Consider the following 27189-nt stretch of genomic DNA (forward strand, 5'->3'; position numbering starts at 1 on the left):
ACTAACAAATTGCTTTAAGGAAACAAAGTCCTGGGAATTCCCTGGCGGTCCAGTGGTTAGGGCTCCACGCTTCCACTGCAGGGGACACTGGTTCAACCCCTGGTTCGGGAACTAAGATCCTGCATGCCTAGTGGCCAATAAATAAATAAATGAATACAAATTTAAAAAAAAAAAAGAAGAATCAAAGTCCTAGGTAGACACAGTGGCCTTATAACTCTCTACAAGCCTATCCTCATTGCCCTGGCCAGAGAATTCACACAGGAATCTCTTTAACCCAGCCCCTAGAGAAATGGAAATAAAAACACAAATAAACAAGTGGGACCTAATGAAACTTAAAAGCTTTTGCACAGCAAAAGAAACCATAAACAAGACCAAAAGACAACCCTCAGAATGGGAGAAAATATTTGCAAATGAAGCAACTGACAAAGGATTAATCTCCAAGATTTACAAGCAGCTCATGCAGCTCAATAACAAAAAAACAAACAACCCAATCCAAAAATGGGCAGAAGACCTAAATAGACATTTCTCCAAAGAAGATATACAGATGGCCAACAGACACATGAAAGAATGCTCAACATCCTTAATCATTAGAGAAATGCAAATCAAAACTACAATGAGGTATCATCTCACACCGGTCAGAATGGCCATCATCAAAAAATCTAGAAACAATAAATGCTGGAGAGGGTGTGGAGAAAAGGGAACTCTCTCGCACTGTTGGTGGGAATGTAAATTGATACAGCCACTATGGAGAACAGTATGGAGGTTCCTTAAAAAACTAAAAATAGAACTACCATATGACCCAGCAATCCCACTACTGGGCATATACCCTGAGAAAACCATAATTCAAAAAGAGTCATGTACCAAAATGTTCATTGCAGCTGTATTTACAATAGCCAGGACATGGAAGCAACCTAAGTGTCCATCATCGGATGAATGGATAAAGAAGATGTGGCACATATATACAATGGAATATTACTCAGCCATAAAAAGAAATGAAATGGAGGTATTTGTAATGAGGTGGATGGAGTTAGAGTCTGTCATACAGAGTGAAGTAAGTCAGAAAGAGAAAAACAAATACAGTATGCTAACACATATATATGGAATCTAAGGGGAAAAAAAAGGTCATGAAGAACCTAGTGGCAAGATGGGAATAAAGACACAGACCTACTAAAGAATGGACTTGAGGATATGGGGAGGGGGAAGGGTGAGATGTGACAGGGTGAGAGGGTGTCATGGACATATATACACTACCAAATGTAAAACAGATAACTAGTGGGAAGCAGCCGCATAGCACAGGGAGATCAGCTCTGTGCTTTGTGACCACCTAGAGGGGTGGGATAGGGAGGGTGGGAGGGAGGGAGATACAAGAGGGAAGAGATATGGGGACATATGTATATGTATAACTGATTCACTTTGTTATAAAGCAGAAACTAACACACCATTGTAAAGCAATTATACTTCAATAAAGATGTTAAAAATAAATAAATAAATAAAAAGAAGAATCAAAGTCCTAGGTAGACACAGTGCCCTTATCACTCTCTACAAGCCTATCCTCATTGCCCTGGCCAGAGAATTCACACAGGAATCTCCTTGTGTCCCTCTGCCTTATTTGAGTGTTATCCATCTACCTCCCTGGTCTCCCTCCCATGCTGTACACATCTGTGCATCTCCACTGCATCTGACACAGAACCTTCCCCGAACTGGCACTCATTTGTGAAAAGGAAGAATGGATGACTAGACTGGTATCCCAGCTTTCTTACCCCTCTTTCCATCTCAACCCTTTGTGTCCCAGCTGTGAGCCATCGGCTCCCTGACACTGCTGCCCGCAGACGACTTTTGGAGCCCCGTGACCATTGTCCCTCCTTCATCCCCTCCTTGAAGGGTCCCCCACCTTGACATTAGACCTGGGAGTCTCTTCTCCTCCAGCCCTAATACCACACAGTCCCTTGGGCTCTTCTGTGGCCTCCTCGTCCTGTCTCCCGCTGCTCTTCTCCCTCTGGAACTCATCTCACCACCCCAAGGATGGCCTTTTTGTCAGGTGGACTGTCCTTTCTTGAGTCCTTCTCTAGTTGTTTATGCACATAGAGGTTGCATTTCCAACTAGCCCATAAGCACCTCAGGGGCCAGGGTTTCTTTTGTGTTCACTGTGGTACCTAGCACAGCCATAGGCACATGATTCATTTGGCACATGTGACCAAGTATTTGTTTTTTAATAGTAATCATATTTTTTTCTTGGATAAAAAAAAAAAAGAAAAGAAATTACTGTTTACTATATTTAAGTTCTGAATTTTTTTCAAATTTGCTTAGTTGTTTGCTGTTCTCGAAGGGGCTTTTTGTTTGCTTGTTTGTTTTGTTTTTTAATGCTTGCATAGGAACTGCCTGGCATTATGCTGCTAGCTGTAATATTCATATCACCAGGTGAGAGTATCTGTCCAGTTAGATGGTGTTCCCTCCTTTGCCATAGCTGGGCCTCACATTTTTATTACTGAGTCCACACCTCCCATCTGTCCAGTATTTCAAGCAGCAGGTTTATAACTTTATACAAGTTTTCTACCCTTGCAACTACATCATCTCTAGCAACCATTTCACATCTAAACAATCATCCTTGGCTTCCTTAATAATGTGAGTATAAAGATTTGCCAGTAGTTTTTTTTTTTTTTTTCCAAATACTGCTTCCAAAATAAATGATGAATTCCCCTACTCCTAGAGATTGCATCACCCTCTTCCCTCCTCAACATCACTCATTTCAGAGCCAGCCCTAGTGACTTTGTAATTATGGTTCCCAGAATATAATCCCTTATGAGGGATTTCGTGAATTTTCATTGATGCCTCCATGATGTCAGTAGCCTTTTAATGGTTCCATGACCCATCCTCTCCCCCTCAGAGACAACACTAGACTTCTTTTTTTCTTAAGCTAGCCTTTTGTTTATCTCCTTGGATCATAAAAGAATCTTCAGCAAGAGTACTTATCCCTTTCCCTCCTTACTTACCTCTCTCACTACTGTATTTTCTTACTAATTCTTTATTTTCACATTGATCATTTCATATCTCTCCTACTCTTTATCTTCAAGATTATTCTTGATTAAGAGAAAAGAGGACTGTGTCCTGTCTACTCTCTGATTTACCTTCCTCCTTTCCACGCTGGTGTCTCAATTCTGTTTCTCTTTGTATTAATCTATTGTTGTATAACAAATTACCCCCAAAGTTAGTAGCTTAAAACAGAAAAGATTCCTTATCTCATTTTCTGTTACCTCACAGACATGGCTAAGTTCAGTCTCTCTGGCTCTACATCTCTCATCAGTTGTCAGTCAAGTTGGACGTTAGGGGCTCCACCATGAGGAACCCTTCTTGAAGCTCATTCAGGTGGCTGTTGGCAGGCCTCAGTCCCTCATCACGTGAGCCTCTCCACAGGGATGCCTCACAACATTGCCCATGGCTTCCTTCAGGCCATGTGAGTGACCCAAGAGGGAACTATCAAGAGCACTCAAGACCGAAACCACAGTCTTTTTTTTTTTTTTTCAAACATCTTTATTAGAGTATAATTGCTTTACAATGGTGTGTTAGTTTCTGCTGTATAACAAAGTAAATCAGCTATATGTATACATATATCCCCATATCCCCTCCCTCTTGCATCTCCTTCCCACCTTCCCTATCCCACCCCTCTAGGTGGTCACAAAGCACCGAGCTGATCTCCCCGTGCGATGCGGCTGCTTCCCACTAGCTATCTATTTTACATTTGGTAGTGTATATAAGTCAGTGCTACTCTCTCACTTCATCCCAGCTTACCCTTCCCCCTCCCCGTGTCCTCAAGTCCATTCTCTACATCTGCGTCTTTATTCCTGTCCTGCCGCTAGGTTCATCAGAACCCTTTCTTTTTTTTTCTTTTAGATTCCATATATATGTGTTAGCATATGGTGTCTTTCTCTTTCTGACTTACTTCACTCTGTATGACAGACTCTAGGTCTATCCACCCCACTACAAATAGTTCAATTTCATTTCTTTTTTTGGCTGAGTAATATTCCATTGTATATATGTGCCACTTCTTCTTTATCCATTCATCTGTCAATGGACACTTAGGTTGCTTCCATGTCCTGGCTATTGTAAATAGTGCTGCAGTGAACATTGTGGTACATGACTCTTTTTGCATTATGGTTTTCTCAGGGTATATGCCCAGTAGTGGGATGGCTGGGTCATATGGTACTTCTATTTTTAGTTTTTTTTTTTTTTTTAATTTATTTATTTATCGCTGTGTTGGGTCCTCATCTCTGCGCGAGGGCCTTCTCCAGCCGCGGCAAGCGGGGGCCACTCCTCATCACGGCGCGCGTGCCTCTCACTATCGCGGCCTCTCCCGTTGCGGAGCACAGGCTCCAGACGCGCAGGCTCAGCAACTGTGGCTCACGGGCCCAGCCGCTCCGCGGCATGCGGGATCCTCCCAGACCAGGGCCCGAACCTGTGTCCCCCGCATTAGCAGGCAGACCCTCAACAACCGCGCCACCAGGGAAGCCCCTATTTTTAGTTTTTTAAGGAGCCTCCATACTGTTCTCCGTAGTGGCTGTATCAATTTACATTCCCACCAACAGTGCAAGAGAGTTCCCTTTTCTCCACACCCTCTCCAGCATTTATTGTTTGTAGATTTTTTGATGATGGCCATTCTGACCCGTGTGAGGTGATACCTCACTGTAGTTTTGATTTGCATTTCTCTAATGATTAGTGATGTTGAGCATCCTTTCATGTGTTTTTGGCAATCTGTATATCTTCTTTGGAGAAATGTCTATTTAGATCTTCTGCCCATTTTTGGATTGGGTTGTTTGTTTTTTTGATATTGAGCTGCATGAGCTGTTTGTATATTTTGGAGATTAATCCTTTGTCAGTTGCTTCATTTGCAAATATTTTCTCCCATTCTGAGGGTTGTCTTTTCATCTTGTTTATGGTTTCCTTTGCTGTTCAAAAGCTTTTAAGTTTCATTAGGTCCCCTTTGTTTATTTTTGTTTTTATTTCCATTTCTCTAGGAGGTGGGTCAAAAAGGATCTTGCTGTGATTTATGTCAAAGAGTGTTCTTCTTATGTTTGCCTCTAAGAGAGAAACGACAGTCTTTTTACAGCCTAATCTCAGAACTGACATCACATCACTTCTGCCGTATTCTGTTAGAAGCAGATCAGTATATCTGGTACACATTCAACAGGAGGGGATGAATACCAGGAGATAGTGATCACTGGTGCTATCCTGTAATCTGGCTACCACAGTCTGCCCTCTGGCCCCCAGTGATTTACATCCCTCCCATATGCAGAATATAGTTGCCCCTCCCAAGGCTTGCAAAAATCTCATGACGTTACAGCATGAGCTTGGTGTCCAGAATTTCATTGTCTAGATCAGGTCCAGGTGCAGTTGAGGTTCCTCGGGTTTAGACCTTTAAGTATAGCTCTTTGAGTGTATTTCTTCTCAACCTATGAAACTAAAGAGACAAGTTATCTCACCACTACGTACCCAACACCAAGCAGTGAGGCAAGCATTGGATAACCTCTATAGGCATTTGTATTCAAATAGGAGTAACAAAGAGTCATTGGTCCACAACATTCAGAAAGTGTTAGGAGTTTCTTGATTAAGTCTTAAGGCCCAGGGTCTTATGGTTCTTGGCACTGCTGTTTGGGTTCTTGTTCTGTCCTCTGAGTCATCCTCCCTTTTTTTTTAAATGAAAGGTAACATGTGTTTGCAGCTAAGCAGCTCTTTCAGCTTGCTTCTTGATGATAGAATTCTGAGGGTTCCTCTCTGAGTCTCTCAGCTTCTGAATATATAACTCCTTTAAGAATTGTGTGGGGGCTTCCCTTGTGGCGCAGTGGTTAAGAATCCTCCTGCCAATGCCGGGAACACAGGTTCAGGCCCTGGTCCATGATGATCCCACATGCTGCGGAGCAGCTAAGCCCATGCGCCACAACTACTGAGCCTGCGCTCTAGAGCCCGCGAGCCACCACTGCTGAGCCCGCATGCCACAACTACTGAAGCCCGCGTGCCTAGAGCCCGTGCTGTGCAACAAGAGAAGCCACTGCAATGAGAAGCCCACGCACTGCAACAAAGAGTAGCCCCCGCTCACCGCAACTAGAGAAAACCTGCATGCAGCCATGAAGACCCAACACAGCCAAAAATAATAAATTAGTAATTAAATAAATTAATTTAAAAAAAAAAGAAATGTGTGGGTCTCCTATGATTCTTCTGGGGATTTACTCTATTGGGCAGAAGTCACACCCACAGTGTTTTCCAGATAAATCCTTCTGTACCTTGGGCTTCAGCTGAGTCAATTACAAGATAAGACCCCTTAAGCTTCCTAGACTCATGTTTGAGAGAATCTGCGAGGCACACCTTTAATTTCTTTAAAGACTTTTGTTTTTTCTTTTTAATTTGGCTGCACTGCGGGGCTTGTGGGATCCTAGTTCCCCGACCAGGTATCAAACCCGGACCCTCAGCAGTGAAAGCATGGAGTCCTAACCACTGGACCGCCACGGAATTCCCTTTAAGGATTTCTTATGTAACTGTGACTGTGTCCAAAATTTTTGAACAGTGTGTTCAGGCACTATCCATCTAGCAATCATCTTATTTTTGACACATTTCAAAGTAATTTGCAAAATCAGTACACTCCCCTCAGATGCTTCAGCATGCATATTATTTTTAAAAGCTCAATATTTACTTTAAAGTTCTTTTTTTTTTCCTTGTAAGGTAAAGTTAACATACAATAAAATACACAAATGTCAAACGTACCATTCAATGAGTTTTGACAAATTCATATAACTCTGTAACACAAACCCCTACAGGATACAGAACATACCATCACCCCAGAATGCTTTCATGCCACCTCCCTGTTAATCACCATTCCAAACTCCTTGCCCCTGAGGCAACCATTGTTCTGATGTTTTTTCCCCCAAAATTTGTTTTGCTTTTTCTAGGATTTCATGTAAATGAAATCATACAGGGTATGCTCTTTTGTTCGAGGCTTCTTTTATTCAGCACAATATTATTTAGATTCATCCATGTTGATGACAGTGGTTCTTTTTGTTTGTCTTTGTTTTTTGTTTTTTGTTTGGTTTTGCTGAGTATATTAGTCTGCTAGGGCTGCCATAACAAAGTAGCACAGACTGGGTGGTATAAACATCAGCAATTTATTTCTCACGGTTCTGGAGGCTGGAAGTCTAAAATCAGGGTGTTGTCAGGTTTAGTTTCTCCTGATGCTTTTCTCCTTGGTTTGTAGATGGTTGCCTTCTCACTGTGTCCTTGTATGGTCTTTCTCTGTGCGTGCACATTCCTAGTGTCTCTTCCTCCTCATATAAGGACACCAGTCCTATTGGATCAGGACCCCATCCTTATGACCTCATTTAACCTTAATTACCTCTTCAAAGGCCCTATCTCCAAATATAGTCACACTGGGGGTTAGGGCTTCAGCATATGAATTATGGGGAACACAATTCAATCCATAACACTAAGTGATATTCAACTAGATGAATATATCATAGTTTATTTATCCATTCTTCTGTTGATGGATACCTGTGGCTATTTCCTGTTAGGGTCTATTCTGAATAAATCTACAATCAACAATCATATACAAGGGACTTCCCTGGTGGTCCGGTGGTTAAGAATCCACCTGCCAATGCAGGGGACACGGGTTCGAGCCCTGGTCCGGGAAGATCCCACATGCCGCGGAGCAACTAGCCCGTGTGCCACAACTACTGAAGCCCACGCGCCTGGAGCCTGTGCTCGGCAACAAGAGAAGCCACCGCAATGAGAAGCCCGCGCACCACACGAAGAGTGGCACCCGCTCGCCGCAACTAGACAAAGCCGGCACACAGCAAGGAAGACCCAACACAGCCAAAAATAAATAAATAAATAATCAAAATAAATTAATTTTATTAAAAAAAAAAAAAAACAATCATATACAAGACTTTTTGTTAGCATATATTTTTATTTCTCTTGAGTAAACACATAGGAATAGAATTGCTGAATCATGTTTAGTTTTATAAAAACTGCTAGACTTTTTTCAAAAATGATTATGCCTTTTTTCCACTCCCAATATCAGTGTATGAGAGTTTTGCTTGCTTTGTATTTTTGTCAACTTTTGGAGTTAATCTGTCTTTTAATTTTAGACATTTCGGTGAGTGTGTATTGAATAACTTTTGGCCAAACCCAAAAGGCAGTTCTAAGTTGTTTTTATTTTTACAATGAACATGCTTGTTTTTGTTATAAAATGACAATTTACATTTTTTTATTTTTACCAAAGTAATAATCAAACACTATTAAACGTTTTTAGTGGAAAAGCAGCAGTCCCCTTCCCTACTCTTATCTAGGTCTTTCCTCAGGGGCAACCACCATCAGTCTTTAGCTGTTTTTCTTACTTGCTATCTTATATTTTATACTGCAGTTTCTTGACTTACCACTTTCTGACATTATCTTCCCGAGGTAGCATAGGAGGACATAGTCCTCTCACCTATGCCCTATTCCCTCTCCAACTGCTACTTCCTCTGCCAATACAATGTTACATTTTGGTTAAAACAGTTGTCACTCTTTCATTATTATGACCATGGAAACACTGTTCAGTGCTGAGAAAAAGAGAAGCTATAATCATCCCTCCTTTCTTATACAACTCTTTATTTTTATGGTATTAATAATTACCTCATTTCTTCACTTGCCTAGCTTGCTATGTTCCTACTGTTAATTGCTCCTGTATGTTCCAACATCTCTTCCACATGCCCATGGACAATATTTTCCATATGCTCAAATAGATCAGTTATTGTTCTTTCCTACAGATCTCCACACTTTTATTCCACTCTGAATTGGTTATTCTCTAGGCCTGCTGAACAACTGAGACTTCTCTTTACTGCCCCTTCAGTAGTCTCCCAGATTGGTCTCCCTACTTACTGAATCCTATGTCATCCTCTTTCTTGATTTAGCCCTTGATTGTGCTGGAATAGAGCCTTGAGTATCTGTGGGTAGGAAGTAAATTTTTTGAGATCTTAAATATCTGAGAATGTTTACTGAAATCTGAAAATATTCCTCTTAGGTTGATTGATAATTTTGCTGGGTTTAAAAATCTAATTTGCAAATAAATTTTCCCCATAATTTTGAAGGCTTTGTTCTACTGAGTTCAAGCATTGATTACTGCTGTTGCAAGGTCTGCCACCATTCTTTTCTTTGACCTTTTGTATTTTGTATGTTACTGTTTTTCTTTTCATAAGTTTTTAGAATCTTTTGTTTATCCAGGATGTTCTGCAATTTCACAGTGATTTTCCTTAGCATGGTTATTTTTCTTATCCATTGTACTGTATACTTAATGGGCTTTCAATTTGGAGTTTCATGTTCTAGAAATTTTCCTTCAGTTCTGGAAAGGTTTTCATACATTATTTTTTTTTATTACTTCTTTCCCACCATTTTATGTGACTCTTACTTTCTATAATACCTTTTATTGGCATATTGATTCTCTTGGGCTGATTCTCTAATTTTCTTACCATTTTTTTCTTATCATTTTTTCATCTTTCTGGGAGATTTTTTCTACTTTATCTTCAAGACTTCCTCCTACATTTTTATTCCAACTTTCTTTAATTTTAATTTTAATTTTTTTTATTTTTTACTGCATTGGGTCTTCGTTGGTGCGCACAGGCTTTCTCTAGTTGTGGCAAGTGGGGGCTACTCTTCATTGCAGTACACAGGCTTCTCATTGCAGTGGCTTCTCTTGTTGTGGAGCACAGGATCTAGGCATGCGGGCTTCAGTAGTTGCAGCACGTGGGCTCAGTAGTTGCGGCACGTGGGCCCTAGAGTGCGCAGGCTTCAGTAGTTGCAGTGTGCAGGCTCAGTAGTTGTGGCTCATGGGCTTAGTTGCTCTGCAGCATGTGGGATTTTCCCTGACCAGGGATCAAACCCATGTCCTCTGCATTGGCAGGCAGATTCTTAACCACTGTGCCACCAAGGAAGTCCCCCAACTTTCTTATTTGTTTTAAGGTTTAAATGTTTTTTGATTTTTTTCCCCTTTTTTATAGCATCCTTGTTTTATAGCATCTTGTTTCATGGCTGAAAATTCTTCCCTCATCTCTCTGAGAATATTAATTGTAATTGTTCTGAAGTACAGTCTCTGTTTCCTCAGGGTTCTTTTTTCTTTTTTTTGTTTATTTGCTATGATGTTGGAGACTTTCCTTAGATGTCTCATGAACCTTAGCTGTCTATTCATATTAAAGACAGACACACTAAAAAGTTAATGGAAAACTTTTGTGCATAAGTGGGGCTTGTTAATTAGTGGACCTCTTGGTAGGGTGATATGATAACAAAGCTGGACATTTACTATGGAACCCCCAAATGTCACTCTCTTGTGGCATTTCTCTTAGGCCATTTTATTTTTCCAGAGAAGAATTCAGTAGTGTTCTGCCTACACTATATAAGCCTCTCTTGAAATATCCTGAAACAGGGACAGGAAAAGGAAATGAGCCTCAGCCTCTACCCTGCCTCCCTTATGCTAGACTTCTTGGTCTTCTTATTCTCTCCAGAGCATAAATCTCCAGTCTTCTGTTAGGAAGAACAAGATGAGAGGAAGCAGTAATGGGATAGTTGCTTGGCTGCCTGGGCAGAAGATATAGCCAGGTGGGTGTAGGAGGGAAGCTAATCATTTTAAACGTAAAGTTTCAACCAGTCTCTTTCTTTCAAACCCTTTCCCCTCTGTAGTACCTTGTGCCACCCACTGCTGAACCTTTTCAGAGTCCAACAGGTGAAACAGACACACTTATTGTTAGCTTCTGCCTCTCTAGAAACCCAGGTGCTAGATGTCTCTCTCCCTATGCTAAATAACTTCCATCCAGTTTCAACCCTTTCCATTTTCCAAAAAGTTGTTGAAATCTCTCCACTACTGTTGTCCTTTCTCCTGGTTTCTTGGTCCTTATAGACTTATATCTTTTTCAGTTTCCTTTATTTTCAATTTTTTTGGGGTTTTTAAAAAAATATTTATTTATTTATTTGTTTGTGCTGGGTCTTAGTTGCAGCAGGTGGACTCCTTATTTGCGGCTCGTGGGCTCCTTAGTAGAGACATGCGAACTGTTAGTTGCAGCATGCATGTGAGATCTAGTTCCCCAACCAGGGATCGAACCCAGGCCCCCTGCATTGGGAGCGTGGAGTCTTAACCACTGCACCACCAGGGAAGTCCCTCCTTTATTTTCATTTTAGTAGCATTTTGAAAATGATTTGCCATGGTTAAAACCAGAAGACTCATTCTTTTTTTTTTTTTAATCAGTCATCAATTTTATACACATCAGTGTATACATGTCAATCCCAATCGCCCAATTCAGCACCCCACCATCCCCACCCCACCGCGGTTTTCCCCCCTTGGTGTCCATACGTTTGTTCTCTACATCTGTGTCTCAACTTCTGCCCTGCAAACCGGTTCATCTGTACCATTTTTCTAGGTTCCACATACATGCATTAATATACGATATTTGTTTTTCTCTTTCTGACTTACTTCACTCTGTATGACAGTTTCTAGATCCATCCATGTCTCAACAAATGACTCAATTTCGTTCCTTTTTATGGCTGAGTAATATTCCATTGTATATATGTACCACATCTTCTTTATCCATTTGTCTGTCGATGGGCATTTAGGTTGCTTCCATGACCTGGCTATTGTAAATAGTGCTGCAGTGAACATTGGGGTGCATGTGTCTTTTTGAATTACGGTTTTCTCTGGGTATATGCCCAGTAGTGGGATTGCTGGATCATATGGTAATTCTATTTTTAGTTTTTTAAGGAACCTCCATATTTTTCTCCATAGTGGCTGTATCAATTTACATTCCCACCAACAGTGCAAGAAGGTTCCCTTTTCTCCACACCCTCTCCAGCATTTGTTGTTTGTAGATTTTCTGATGATGCCCATTCTAACTGGTGTGAGGTAATATCTCATTGTAGTTTTGATTTGCATTTCTCTAATAATTAGTGATGTTGAGCATCTTTTCATGTGCTTCTTGGCCATCTGTATGTCTTCTTTGGAGAAATGTCTATTTACGTCTTCTGCTCATTTTTGAATTGGGTTGTTTGTTTCTTTAATATTGAGCTGAATGAGCTGTTTATATATTTTGGAGATTAATCCTTTGTCCGTTGATTCGTTTGCAAATATTTTCTCCCATTCTGAGGGTTGTCTTTTCGTCTTGTTTATGGTTTCCTTTGCTGTGCAAAAGCTTTGAAGTTTCATTAGGTCCCATTTGTTTATTTTTGTTTTTATTTCCATTACTCTAGGAGGTGGATCAAAAAAGATCTTGCTGTGATTTATGTCAAAGAGTGTTCTTCCTATGTTTTCCTCTGAGTTTTATAGTGTGTGGTCTTACATTTAGGTCTCGAATCCATTTTGAGTTTATTTTTGTGTATGGTGTTAGGGGACTCATTCTTAAAGGATATAATTTTTGACACTTTAAGGAATTGAAAACATGCCCCAATTAATTGCTTCACTGAAAGCTTAATAAGTTTTTTTTGGTATATTTTTGGGCAAGTGTGATTCTTCTAAATCTTTAACTTCATACTCAGGGTACATATTTAAAAATCACTGCATAAAGAAATGACATTACTTATTAACTGCCAAAGTCAGATACTGTTGGAATCAGTTTCTAGAAATGGTTAGTTGGCCTACCCTGAGTCTTCCTCATCTTACCTAGTCTCTCTGAGGGTAAACATCAGCATTTGTAAGGCAGCTGGCAAAGTTTAGGAATTTTCAATACTATGGGCTTTGTATTTCTTCATAAAGTAGTCTCACTTCTATGGAAATTGACCCCATAAACTTGCGTCTTCATTAGCACCCTACTGCAACCAGCTAAAGTGGCTGCTCCCAGAAAACAAATATCATACTGCATTCCCTTTAAGATGATGTAAGAATTTGAACCTAGCATGTAAACCTGTTACAGGATCTTGACAAAAGCAGTTGTCAGGCATGTTTCTTTTTTCCTTTGCATGATTCAGAATTGTGTTTTTATTTTTTCTTCCAGAATTGGAGAGTCCATATCCTTATAACTGAGCTCATTTCCACATTTAATTTGTGTCATGTTTAATTGGCTTTGTAAACCTGGCATAAATACAAACCCTGCACATTGAACATACTCTTAGAGAGCACCCCCATTTGCTAAATAAGAAAATGAAACAGGTTCTACATCTGCTTCCCCAAAACCTTCATAATGGGGACAAGATACTGAAGTATGCCTTGAGAGATCTAGGGAGATACTAATTGTATCCAGGCCTTTGCCATAGCAGCATGAGCTGATGTTGGCTTGATCTGTAATTGGATTCTTATGACTGTCTGGCAGCTTCTGTGTCATATTAGTGGCCTTGGCCCAGTTTCTAATTGGCATCAAATTAGCGTGTATCTGCATCCACAAGACAGCTTAACTTCTAAATAAGAGAGATCCTAATATCTATTTTCTTTAGCTATGACGCAATTGTACTTTGCAGGTTTTTTCTTTTAACTGAGAAGCAGCTGAAATTTCAAGATTCCCATATTACTTTAATCCTGAGCCTTTTGAATCTACTTCTCTGTAACTGAAACAGAGTCTAGAAACTGCTGGTCCTGGCCCCATGTCTTGAAGAAATTACATAGCATTATATATCTCTGGATTCAGGCCATAGGCATTCTTAATCTGCAGGCTATCTGGAAACTTTAATAGAAAGCTTCATCTGTAATCATTTTAAACAGAGCCAGTAGAGACAAGATTGCTTTAGTTAGTAGTTTACCAGCTTAAACTGAGTACTCTCTAGTTGGAATGGAAACTTAATCAAGAAAAAACTCAGAATAAGTTTTCACTTATATTTTATGTCTTACTTGGCAACTTGTTTGAAAATGTTGCATAAAAGATCTAATACAGGAAACATTTTATATAACTGCTTATGATTAATAAATATGGAATCTGAAGCATTCTATTTTATAAATCAAGGTCTTAGTCCAAATTTCCTGTTTTTCTACACTAAAAAAACCCAAAACAAACCCTTAGGGTAAAAATAGCACTAAACTATATAGGGTACTCCAGGGGTCAAGGCAACAGGCAAAATCAATTACTCAGGATGCCATGGTGTTGAGGCTTTTGTCAGACCATAAGCAGAAACATTCATTTTGTAGTCACTATAGATAAGACATTTGGTGCAGCTGGTTTTATAAAAATATAAGTAAATATATCCTACTTCATATTTTCTGTGCCTCTTGAGAAGAGGAAAGGAATGGATAACAAAATGATAAATCAGTGACTTGGAAATACAGACTCACACATTGCTAGTTCCTGGAAACACCAGTCATTCTAGTCAAAGGCTTCTTTACTACATCTTAATTTTAATCACATCTCTTTCTGCCTGTATTTTCCAAACCTAGCCACTGTCTTCCATCTTTAATACCCTGTACCACCACCTCAAACACATATATACACTTACTCACACATTTTGACCTTTGTTCAAAGATTTTCCAGTCTTGAGTCATCTGCACTTTCTCACTTTTACAAATTCTCTCAGCTCGGCCCCTGCATAATAGCCTTCAGTGGATTTTCCAACATTTCTTTGTCCATATTACCAAGATACTGTGAAGAAAACATGCATGACAGTAGATATTGATACTTTGGGATTCATACCATTAGTTGACACCTCATCATGCTAAGATGAAAGTTTTCTCATTTACATTTCTTTATAGCCTAAAGAATGTTTCTTGATACAACCAAAGGAAACAAATGAAGATGCCACCAAGACCAGGAAGAGGAAAAAGGTAATATTAATAATTTTTTACAATGGTACGGCCCCACGTGGTTTCTATCACATTGTTTTATAGTGTACTTTGATGAGGCAATTATTGTAATCCCCACTTTAGATACGCAAAAATTGTAAAATTCATTGAGGTTTGGTGACTTTCCTAAGGTCACTAGTAATAAGTGTTTCTGTTGCAGCTAAAAATAAATTCTTCTATTTCCTATTTCAGTCTTGTGGATTACCAAACATCTTTGTTACCCACCCTGTGTTTTCACTGTGGTTAGAAGTCGGACAGGGGTTTTTAATTCTAGAAGGGGCCCAGAGTTATCCTGCCCTCTGGCCCCTCTGACTGTCCAAGAAAAGAAATTCACCAACCTTCTTTTCTTACCCATTTAATTTTTTAAAAACCTTATGTCTTAAAGTATTAATAAAAAGAAAGTAATAAGCAGATGAAAGTCGTGTAAGTATAAGGCATTTCTGACTCTAATTTCGAACCATAATTTAAAGCAAAAGGCTCCCCTTGCATTTTAAGACTTGCCTATGAACATATGGAAAACTCTGTTGCTCCTATACAAACTTTCTTATGGCTCAGCCTTGAAGAAAGTGTGGTTAGCTTTTTTTTAAATAAATTTATTTTATTTATTTATTTATTTTTGGCTGCGTTGGGTGTTCGTTGCTGTGCGCGGGCTTTCAAGCACGGGCTCTAGGCACGTGGGCTTTAGTATTTGTGGCACGTGGGCTCTAGAGCGCAGGCTCAGTAGTTGTGGCTCACTGGCTTAGTTGCTCCGCGGCCTGTGGGATCTTCGCGGACCAGGGTTCGAACCTGTGTCCCCTGCATTGGCAGGCGGATTCTTAACCACTGCACCACCAGGGAAACCCGAAAGTGTGGTTAGCTTTGACCTTCCTCCACAGTTGTGAAAACAGCAGTGTAATTCTCTCCCTGCCAAGAAGGGTCTACTGCTGTAGTTAGCAGAGGAAATGCGATTGGGATTAGAGGAAAGAAGATGGACTCAGACCAATTACTTAACAGCAAGCTTTTAGAAAACTGAGAGTGTGTGTGCATATGTTTTCCTTGCCTGCACATGGCCAAATAGGAAGATGGGAAAGGCCAAATTGGCTGAGTTTTGGCAAGTCCTTAAAGAAACGACTGTAACTTCTCTCTGATAGTTTGTACACTAATGGCCTTCAGGAGTGTTAAGTTCTTGGGGTTCAAGGTCAGAACTCCAGCTAGCTAGTTTAGCCTTGGCTGAGGTCATGCTAAAATGTGCCCACGGATGACGTGTTCTTTTAAAGTTAATTCATTTGACAGAACTTTGACCGTTCTTGGCAGTGGTATAAAAAGGAAGATAGTATGGAAGGAGGGGGGGAAAGCAGGGGTAGGAGGCAAGGAAGGGCTCTTTCTGGATTTTTGGTGAAATACTAGGAAGAAATAAGAAGGGAAGTTTATGATGAAAGTTAAATGAACAATTGTGCATTCCTAGTACATTGCAGGTATTCAGTACATGCTACACAAATAAGTCAAATCAAAATAGATGTTGTAAAGTATTTCCTGTTCTGCTTTCCATAGGGCCAATTCAAGATGTCTCTCCCAAGACTTGAGAATTGAGGGTCTCAAGTGCCCCTATTTAGTGTCCTCCTTTGCTGAGATTAGTCCTGCAACTCTTACTTTAACCCCAGAAATCCAAACTGAAACTCAGTGCCTTAAGAACCAGGTTACACAAGAAATTCTCAAAATTCTACTCTCCCAGGAAAACACATTTTCTGAGGCTTAAAAAAGGAAGTTTCCACAAGCAACAAGATTTATTGACTTTTAACAGAAAATAGTACCCTATTATAGACTCCTGCAAAATTTTTGGTTCTCCTAGCAGAGACCAAGAGTTACAAGGAGTCTTTTAGATCATCCATTCATTTTTCAAAGCAGTAGTTATGTCCAAGAAGTATCTTTTAAGTTTTCTCGAGTGTGTTTATTAGAACTCCCATTCACACTTGGCTATCACCAGAACCTACTTACAGTTTAAATGCCAGAGGAATCAACCTATCCTAAGCCAAACGCCATCCTAAAATCTGTCTTCCCATTTTTACTTCTTTCTCACCAGAAGAAAATCACTGATATTCTTGCAAAATCAGAGCCAAAACCAGGGACACCTGAAGACCTACAGAAGCTGATGAAGGACTATTATAGCAGCAATCGCTCAGTGATTGAATTAGAAGAACTAACCCTACCAGGTACAGCCAGGCTTCCTTGTTGTTATTCCTTTTAATTAATATATTTCCACGTGCTAGTACTCCTTTCCTCAACCTAATAGTTTTAACTGTTGGATGATTTCTTCATTCAGATGCTAACTGGTATTTGTTCAACCTAATAGAAAGATTTGTAATTTTTATTCAAAAGGTATTGGGTGTGCATTTTTTTGGACAGGTTCTTCAATGAATAAGAATCTTTAATGAGGATAGAAGTTAAATAAAAAAACAATAAAGCACACATTCAAAAGTATAGATAGATAATTAATTTACTCATCCTTTATAGATAAGAACTTTAGCTTTAATAGCATCTTAGTTTTCTTGTTGCCCTTATCATGGATATCTAGTCATGGTTTTGCTTTTAGGGTAGTATTTTGGGTCCCAGTCAAGACTTTTTTCAAGTAAACCATCTAAAGATAGGGACAAAATTCTGCATTTTTAGCAAGGCTGACACCTCACCCTGTGTGATTCTTAAGCCTACTATCATTTGAGATCTACTGCCTTAGAGGATTTATAATTAAGTTAAAAGATACTGGAAAATTATTTTAAAAACCGATTTTAATTAATTTCAAAATAATGATATAACCTGTAACTCTTTTGCACAGAGATTGAAGAAAAGATGTCGTAAAATCAAACCGCAGAAGGTTTGGGCACCACTGCTTCAGATGAGCTCTCTATATATAGACTACTAGAGATATCTAACACTGCTTTTGGAAAAAGTCAAGGGTAGCTTGATTTCCTTTTTGCATTACAACTTTATGCTTTCTAGAGGCTTGAGAAGCTGAAAAACAGCCCGTACCCTGAATTTTTATAATTCTTTTATAAAATGATGTGTGTGTGTGTGTGTGTGTTTTTTAAATGCACATTGGGTTGGAGACATCAGTACCCCTGTCTGTTCCTTTTCCAAAAGGAATACTCTTTAGGGAATTGAAGGAACTAATTTCCACATGAGCGCATTCTGGGGTTTTCTACTTACTGAGATCAGAAAGCCCAGCAGCAGTTAGAGACCACTCTTCTCAGCACAGCAGTTCCTCAGGAGGAGAGCTAGGTCCTGGCTCTTCTATCCTCAGGAACCAGCTATTATAACAAAGCCTCTTCAATGTTTAACTGAAGTTTGATTTTACTGACTCAGTGGTCAATTTTCCCTTCTAGTTCTTTGTTAGAGTTTACCTTCATCTGAAGAAGGACTTGTAAGATAATGGGGCCACTGCTACTCTGTAACCTCATGGAACATTGTAATTTGCTAGAATTGTAGAGAGTCAAAAGTCAGAAGAAAAAACCTTTAAGGAGTCATTTGAGTTCCATAGTGAGTTTACATTATATTATATCATCATTAGAGTGCAGTAATATAGTTGGGCAAGAATGTGTGGTCATGGTTGGCTGAGGGGAAAATGTTTAAAATATGTTAAAAATACTGCTATAGCCAAAAGGAACAGGTTTTCATTTTCAGTTAAGAAATTAGGCCATTCTGAGCCACAGTGAACAAAGGCATCATAGGAAGGTTTTAGAGAAAACGCCCATCACTACACTGTCAGGACCAAGGACACAGAGGAGGTCTCTGGTATTTGAGAGGCGGGACACGCCATGGGCTATCTGGAACAGTCTCAGGAAGGGGCATAAATACAAGATGGATATAAGTAATAAAATATTGTTCCTATTTAGTTTGCTGAGTGTCTAACTTGGTTGTGGTTTGAAGTTGTTTGTGTCTGTAGGGCAGCAACATGTCTTTTCAATTAATACTGTGCATGTACATTGTTAATGTCATACACATGGGAACTTAATTAGAGTTTTGAGGCAGGAATCACTTAGAGCTAAGTCAGCTGTCCTCCTGAGAGCTGCAGTATGGTTTAGATCAGTGCTAAATGCCTGTAAGCTAGCCGCAGCTGAATCACCCAGGAACTTAAAAAGCAAATTCCCAGGCTCAGCCCCAAGGAATTCTGACTCACTGAGCAAGGGGGAGTCCATTCCAGGAATCTGTATTTTTTGTAAAATTCTCCAGGTGAGTCTGGTCATATCCAGACTTGGGAGATTACAGTTTTAAAGACCATCAAAGGCTCTACAACGGTATAGGGGGCAACATCTTTGAAGTTAGTTACTCACATATTGTGAGTTATATATGCTGGGGCACAGCGTAAGTTTCATTTAATTTAGTAATAGTTTACTCCCTAACACTCTGCTATGTTTATAGACAGACTTTTTCTGCTATAATGAATTAGGATGCTAAACATGATGTTGCTTTTTTATACATCTTAGGTACAGAGTTAATAATACTACATAATTGCTAGACCATGATCATTGTTGGTTGAGCAAGGCTCCTATGTTTTATTGTAGCCCGTTCCATTCTTTCATGGTGTTGTTGTGCTGTGTTATGTTAATGTTGTATTTTGATGCATTATTCCTGCTTTTCCCCATCCACGCTCCAAATTCCTTTCTCCATAGGCATGATGTGTTACTATACATTTTTAAATATGTATACGTTCTTGTAAAATATATCATATTGTTGCATGTGGATACATTTTACAATTTATTTAAATGATGTGCTGAACCTCTCATTCTGTTTCTTTCCTCACTTAACACTTTTTCAAGATACCTGTATAGCTTTAAGTACATCTACTTCATTGCTTCTAAAATGCTACATAGTATTCCACTGATTTCATCGACCACATATTGCTCATCCATTTTCTCCTATATGGACCTTTAGGTTGCTTCTAGTTCCCCAGTATTACAAATAATGCTAGTATGAATATACTTCAGTATGTCTCTTTACAGACTACACAAGAATTTCTTTCCATTATTTACTCAGGAATGTAATCCTGGGGTCATAGGGTATATACACCTTAATTTTACTACCATCCAGGATAGCGATACCACTTTACACCTCCACCTACAGTTCACAAAGAGTTTCCATCATCCTACATTCTCAGCAACACTTGGTATTATACATCTTTCTAACAGTTGCCATTCTAAAGTGTGTGCAAAGTGTTATCTCATTTTGTATTAATTTGCATTTCTATGGTGATGAGTTTGAGCATCTCCACATAGATTTGTTAGCTATTTCAGCTTTGCCTTTGTATATTGCCTATTCCGTGGATTTGAAAATAAAGATGCTTCATTAGTCCGTTGAATGATACAAGCTTCTATTTCACTACTCTAAGAAATGATGGACAGTTAAAAGTTCACTTATTGTTGCTGCTGCTGTTGTTTTAAATGCTAGACAACTTTAAAATATATGAGTCCCCAATTCATTAATGTTGTACAACCTGTTCAAGAATACACTATTCACATGTAATCTATTTTGAGTATGTGTGTGTTTGCAAAATCCTCTACAAAGCATGTTTCTCATATTTCTAGACCTCTGCTTCCTCAAGGCCAATGATTTGACTCACAGTCTTTCATCATATCTAAAAGAAAGTAAGTAAACTCATTTTTTAAAAAATTATTCATCAAGTTTCATTATTTCCATTAAAACATTAGGCCTATCTCTTTAAAATAAAAACTTTTAAAACTTCATTTAAAATCAAGTTTCCATCTTAAATGGATTTTAAATGAAGGTTTTTTAGGTCCATCTTGATATTAATTTTTATTTATTTAAATTTATTCTTGTTTTTCTCTGGTATTGGGGATTTGGGTTTTGGTCTTGTTTTTCTTTTACAACACATTGGAAGTATTGCTCCTGGAATCCAGAGAATTCTCAGTGTTCTAGTTGCAGGTACCCCATCAATTTGCTATTTGACTTGGCACAAGTCACTGAGGACTCCTCCAGGACTCTATTTTGTTATCTGAAAGACAAGGAAGTTGGACTATGTGATCTTGAACCCATCTCGGAGGTTCTGAAATTCTGTTCCCATGTTCAGAATTCAGACCATGGCTATTGCACAGACAATCTAATTTGATCTTTTCGATTGAATGTAGGCAGTAATAACTAGATTATTCATGCTAGGTAGTCATTTATTGTGACCAACAATGAAATAGTTTAGACATGGCGATTTAACATTCTTTTTTAAAATTCTAACCAATTCTGATGACACTCAGCTTGAGTTCATAAACCTTTCTTAGCCTCAAATTCAGCAAATGTAAATGTAGGTAATAATGGAATCAATCTCAATGGATTATGAGAACTAAAAAAGTTATGTAAAGTGCTTAGCATAGTGTCAGTGTTTAATAAACGTTTGCTATTTTAATATCATTTCCATTTTATATCTTATGCTGAGTGTCCCTTTAAAATGTAGCATTATTTATTTATGTATGTATTTATTTATTTATTTTTGGCTGCGTTGGGTCTTTGCTGCTGCGCTCAGGCTTTCTCTAGCTGCGGCGAGCGGGGGCTACTCTTCGTTGCGGTGCGCAGGCTTCTCATTGTGACGGCTTCTCTTTGTTGCGGAGCACGGGCTCTAGACACGTGGGCTTCCATAGTTGTGGCACGTGAGCTCAGTAGTTGTGGCTCGCGGGCTCTAGAGCACAGGCTCAGTAGTTGTGGCTCACAGGCTTAGTTGCTCCACGGCATGTGGGATCTTCCCGGACCAGGGCTTGAACCTGTGTCCCCTGCATTGGCAGGTGGATTCTTAACCACTGTACCACCAGGGAGGTCCCTAAAATGTAGCATTTTTAAATCAGTTCTTTTCCCGTTTAGTCAACACTGTCTTTAAGCATCAAACATAAATTAAAATATAGAAAATGTATTATTACAAACATTTTAAATTTTCCTTTTCTTTTTTTTTTTTTGTACAAACTTAGTCCTAAAGCTGGTCACATTTAGCTACTTGGCATATTATATGTTTTGTGGTGTAAGTTAATGATATTTTATTTTAGTTTAATATCTAGGATAACCAGAGAATAGAATCTAAACAGTGCTCATATTTTATTTTACTTAAGCAATAACAAAGAAGTAATTGGGGGATATTCAACTTTGGAGGCCTTATTTTGCTATATTTAGGGTAATATTTTTCTCATGGTCTTTTTTCAGTCTGCCCTAAGTGGGTGAAACTTCGGAAAAACCACAGTGAGAACAAATCGGTCCTGATGCTGATTATCTGTGGCTCTGCCATCCGAGCCCTGGAGCTCATTAGGTTGGAAGCTTCACCTGTTCCATTTCGTAGCTGTTTTCTGAGTAACTGATATGTGCCGAGCTGACAAGTTCTATATGCTGGAGAGCAGCAGTGAACAAAATATACAGAGTCCCCTCTCTCATGGAACCTACTTTCCAGTAAGGGAGGCAGACAGTAAACAAATAAATATGCATTATAATGTCAAGTAGTGATAAGTTATGTAGGAAAAAAATAAAGCATGGCAAATGGATAGAAAAAGATGGGGGCTACTTTTAAAAGGGTAGTCACAGAAAGCCTCTTAGGAGATAGACCTATGAGCAGAGACTTGAACAAAGTGAATGAGAACGCCAAGCAGATATCTGGAAGAAAAGTGTTCCAGGCAGAGGGGACAGTAGGTACAAAAGGCCCTGACATGGGGTGCCATTGGAGGATTTTGAGCAGAGTAGTCACATGATCTGAATAATCATTCTAAAGGATCACTTTGGCTGCTGTGTGGAGAACACGCAAGGGTAAAGCAGGGAGATCATAAAAGCAATAACCAGTTGGAGAAATAAATGAAAGAAAAGATCTAATTTAAAATAGTAACAAGAAAAAATAGAACACCAAGGAAAAAACTAGCCAAAATTTAGATGAAGAAAATATTACATAAGGGATGCAGAAGATCTTAAACAGAAAGGAGTACCATATTGTTGAATAGGAAGATTCAATGTAAAGATGTCTGTTTTACCTAGAATAATCTACAAATTTCACAGATTCCCAATGAAACTCCTATAGAATTGTTTTTTAAACTAGGTAAACTAGTTCTATGTTCATATGAGAAAATACAGAAGAAAAAATAGCTGGCGAAATTCTAAAAAAGAATGCTAGTGAGGATTCTATGCCTATAATGCCTATAATGGCACATGTTTCTCAAGTATCTATCAGATTGTTTTTTTAAAGAAAACATATTACAAAGTCTCAATAATTAAAAGAGTGTGGAACTGGCACACGTGTGACAGACAGATCAGAACAGTGGAACAGAACTGAAAGTTCAGAAATAGACCCATATGCATATGAAAGTACAGGATATGGTAAAAGTGAAAAATCAGTATGGAAAGATGGATTATTTATTACTTGGTAATGGAACAACTGGGTAGCCATCTAAAAAAAATTAAGCTGGGTTCCATATCTCACTCCTTATACTGAGATAAATGCCAAGTGGACCAAAAATTTATATGTAAAAACTATGTTTTAAAGACAGTCGGTGCTTTACTAAGTGCCTTCACATACCTTTTCATTTACTGTAGCTTTTGTAGAATAAACCAAAAGGCTTCCACTGGATCTGTAGTAACGTTCAGCTTTCAGAGAAGAGACGTCAGAGTAAAATGGGATTTCCTGGGACCCACCCTCTCCCAGGGCCAAGCTCTGCACTAGGCTTTGACCGGAGACAAAACAGGAAAATCCAAGTCCTAAAGAAAAAGGAACTTGATCAAATAGATCAATGCGCAAAGTAGACTCTCAGTAGTTATTTAGTATCTATTTTTCTAAATGAGCTAATCTGACCATGAATTTAGAAAAGTAGTTTTTTAAGCTTTGTTAATAGTCCTTCAGATCCTTTCTGCTAGGCACACACACCCTTTCAGTAAAAGGAAAGTGTTTCTTTTAACTATTTCTGCTCCAAACATAATTGATCTTCAAGACTCCAACTGCTTCTGGACAGCCATACTTGCTGGTTCTGAAATCATAAGAGTTCACATTGACATTTCAGTGTTTTAAAGACTACCACCACAGAACTCATTTCAGATTCAAACACTAATGGCAAAGAAGTTGGCCTGGAGGTGGCCTCTTAAAAACAAGTTGTCACATTGATTTGAGTTTTTACCATACATAAATGCCTTTCTGATGGGCATAGAAGCACTAAGTTGTCATACTTCATTTGCCAATTCTCAGTGTTTCTTTATGTCTTCAGTAATATTATGATCCATTTCAAGGTTAGGTGATTTGCAGAAGGTGATTTCTGAGCAGGCATAACAAACCCTATTCATAAAGGCTAGTACTGAATAATTTTAACTTTTGTAAGAATATCTGTTCTCTTGAGAACCATGAGTTATGTTAAATATGTCCCCTAAATTGTCTTCTTAGTTAACCTCGCCATGGAGAAAGGTCATGTGTAAGTACAGACTCAAGTGCAACAGAACGTGTGTAGCATGAGTCACTATTTTGTAAATTCATTTATTCCTACTGGTCAGTAATATTTCTCAAGTATATTAATGATATATAAAGGAAAGTAATATTCTGAGCAGTATTCCCATATTCTATTCCCAAACATCAACTAGAAGATTGTTCTTTTATACCCATTTTATACCCATTTATACCCAAAGCATTTCCACATGTAAAATTTTACAGATCAGCTCACTCTGCAAAGTCCATAAAAGTAGGGGGGCTGCTCTGAATGAAGGACATAAGCCCTCCTGCTCCTCCCTGCTAGCTTACCCCTGTCCCCTCAGGGCTGCCACACACAGACCTCCATACATGCCCTTGGGCTCTGTAGAGCACGGGCTGACATCACTGCTAAGATATCTCTCACGAACAAATTTTTTATGAGAACTATACTGCAGAGTTTGAAGATAAATTCGCTGCCAGGGACCTAAAATACAGAACTTTTGTATTACAGGTGTTAAAAAACAAAATTCAACCAAGTAAATTTGAAGATCACATTGGCTTAACTCAACGATTCGTGAGTCAGGCAGCACCCAGCCAGCAACTAGAAGGGCACTTCGAGGGGTTGTGCAAAATGAAAGTTTTTAATAGGAAAAAGGGTGGAGGGACTTCCCTGGCAGTCCAGTGGTTAAGACTCTGTGCTCCCAATGCAGGGGGCACGGGTTTGATCCCTGGTCGGGAACTAAGATCCCACTTGCTGCACGGCGCAGCCAGAAAAAAAGGAAAAAGGGTGGAGCAATGGAGCCATTAACAAAAGAAAAGAAAGACTACTTTTTAGGTGGGGGGTGCAGAAATGGCAAGGGTTTTATCTTCCTCTCTGGTATGGAAAGAGCCCACAGGACAGATTACCTTACTGGTGCTTGGCCAGAGATTCCAGACTGGTTGATTAAGATTACGTTTCTCAGAAAAGTTGAAACTGCAATTAGATGAAGTATTAAATCTGGGTTTCGGTATCATGGGCCTTTAGCATGAGTGACACCATTTTGGGACTGTGGTTTTCATTTTAACACAAGTGAAGGGCAAATCCACATGTTTCAATAATCAAGGAAACCTAAGTAAAGTTAACCGTGTGCCTGAGACTTAGAAGCCAACCCAGATGCATGCCTGATTAAAGGCCACCCCACTTTCATTCCAGAGATGGACTAACCTGAAAATCAGAATATTGTGTGTGCGTATCTATCCACATACATATGTACATATAGACACACATAAATGTGCATATTATTTTGAATAAATATGATGTAATACTTAAGATGTAATAAGTGGTCCACATGGCCCTGAATGAGTGATTTTTCTTCTGCGTAAATCTATTGCTTTTCATCAGGTCAATGACCGCATTCAGAGGAGACAGCAAAGTCATTAAATTATTCGCAAAACACATAAAGGTAAGCAAGGACCTGTGGTTCCTAGTGGGGAGTGGAAGTGATCCTTAAGGGCCACTTCCAGACCTCAGTTGTTTCACTTCAGCCTCTTTTCCGTATCTCCTTAGCAAGTGTGTTCTTCGGTGCCTTCCTTTTATAACATACTGAACGACCGTTCCGATTTTCTTTGCGTTCCCCGCCTTTGCTCCCACAACAGTCACTACTCCTCTGTGCTCTGAGGTTTCCATACAGAAGCTGAGGTTTGAGCCCTGGACTCTTTGGAGACTTAACCAGTTTTCCAGGGAGATGCTCTTCTGTCTTGATGTTAACCTTCTTTGCCCTGGAAGTTGACCCTAAACAAGAGTAGCCCCATTTGCTTTTTTACTTTCTTAGCTTTTAGATTAAATGCTCAAAATTTGACTATGATTGAACTTTCCAATGACTCTTCGTTTCTTTGTTCTCTTCCATTTTGGAATAGGTCCAGGAACAGGTAAAATTGCTGGAGAAGCATGTGGTACACCTGGGTGTGGGAACTCCAGGGAGGATTAAAGAACTCATTAAACAAGGTATGAAAAGACGTAGTGACACTCCTACTCAGAGCTGAGTGTTTGTGAGATTGGGAAACCACATGTGTGATGTAGTGAAACCAGACCTCTGTGTTAATTCAGGAGTTCGAAACTTAGCCTTTAGTCTCTAAAGCCAGCCAGCAGGTGTAGTACAATAGGGAATGATAAGGACTGTGGCAATCTGTGGTACCTATGCCCATCTAAATACATTCAAATTCCAGTTGCTTTAAGCAGGTTAGTGGGTCCACAATCTATTCCACCAGTTTGCAGCCTCTGGAATTTGTATAGCTGAATGTGTTGAATATTTCCCTCTCACTTAATTGAGTCTTGGCTCCCCAAGACTCCCATTCCAATTGAGGGCTGGTTTAGAAGATATGTTGAAACAAAAATGCAGTTTCTATGGATGAAATACAAGCATTCTAGAACAGTTCTCGCGAACGTGTTTCTCTTTTAGTGCTTTACCCAGAAAGTATTCCAGACAGCCTCCACAGGTGGGTTTTTATAGTTTGTTGATTTTCTCAAAGCCAGTAGCCTAAAAACCTGCTGACCTGCTGATGATCTTAGTACATGTTCTACCTGCCAGACAGATTAAAGATTTCTTTTAAATACTCATTTCCAAAATACTTGTTTAACAACTTTATTTTATAACTGCCTGGAGCTACTCCTGGATTTTTACATATCTAATAGTAATGTGTTCATCAATATAGTATCTCAGTATAGAGATGGTCATTTGCAAGGAAGCAAACAAGAGCTAAAAATACTAGTGTTTCTCTCCAGATGAAAACCTTGGGTAAGTGAACCCACTATATGCAGAGGTCTGTGCAATTACAAGGAAGTAGCAAACTTGGTGGCCCCAGGCAAGGAAGGGAAACAAATATTTTTTGAGTTCCTACTTGTACTCAGTGCTGTGCTGAGTAGAAGTACTCATAGCATCCTTGCAGGCTGGCATTCTTATTTCTTATGAGAGAAAACTGAAGCTTGGCGGGTCACGTAGCCCCTCCCAAGATCTCTCATTCTAGGCCTTCCCGGTTCCAGGGCCTTTCCCCCTCAAGGAGCTCC

The 27189-nt window shown here is 39.2% G+C and overlaps 1 protein-coding gene across 9 annotated transcripts in view; it reads left to right on the top strand.

Annotated features, from left to right (window-relative positions):
• The window catches only part of CMSS1 (cms1 ribosomal small subunit homolog), a 393486-nt gene that overhangs the window by 359864 nt on the left and 6433 nt on the right, over positions 1-27189 (top strand). For all 9 annotated transcript variants that reach the window (XM_082392182.1, XM_082392183.1, XM_082392180.1 and 6 more), the window contains 6 exons: positions 14666-14737; positions 16815-16944; positions 20311-20370; positions 21923-22025; positions 25528-25588; positions 26043-26130. In XM_082392182.1, the coding sequence (XP_082248308.1) occupies positions 14666-14737; positions 16815-16944; positions 20311-20370; positions 21923-22025; positions 25528-25588; positions 26043-26130 (514 nt within the window). The remainder of the gene's footprint in view (positions 1-14665; positions 14738-16814; positions 16945-20310; positions 20371-21922; positions 22026-25527; positions 25589-26042; positions 26131-27189) is intronic.

Source organism: Balaenoptera borealis, assembly GCF_965194805.1.
Source record: "Balaenoptera borealis genome assembly, chromosome: 5".
NCBI lineage: Eukaryota > Metazoa > Chordata > Mammalia > Artiodactyla > Balaenopteridae > Balaenoptera > Balaenoptera borealis.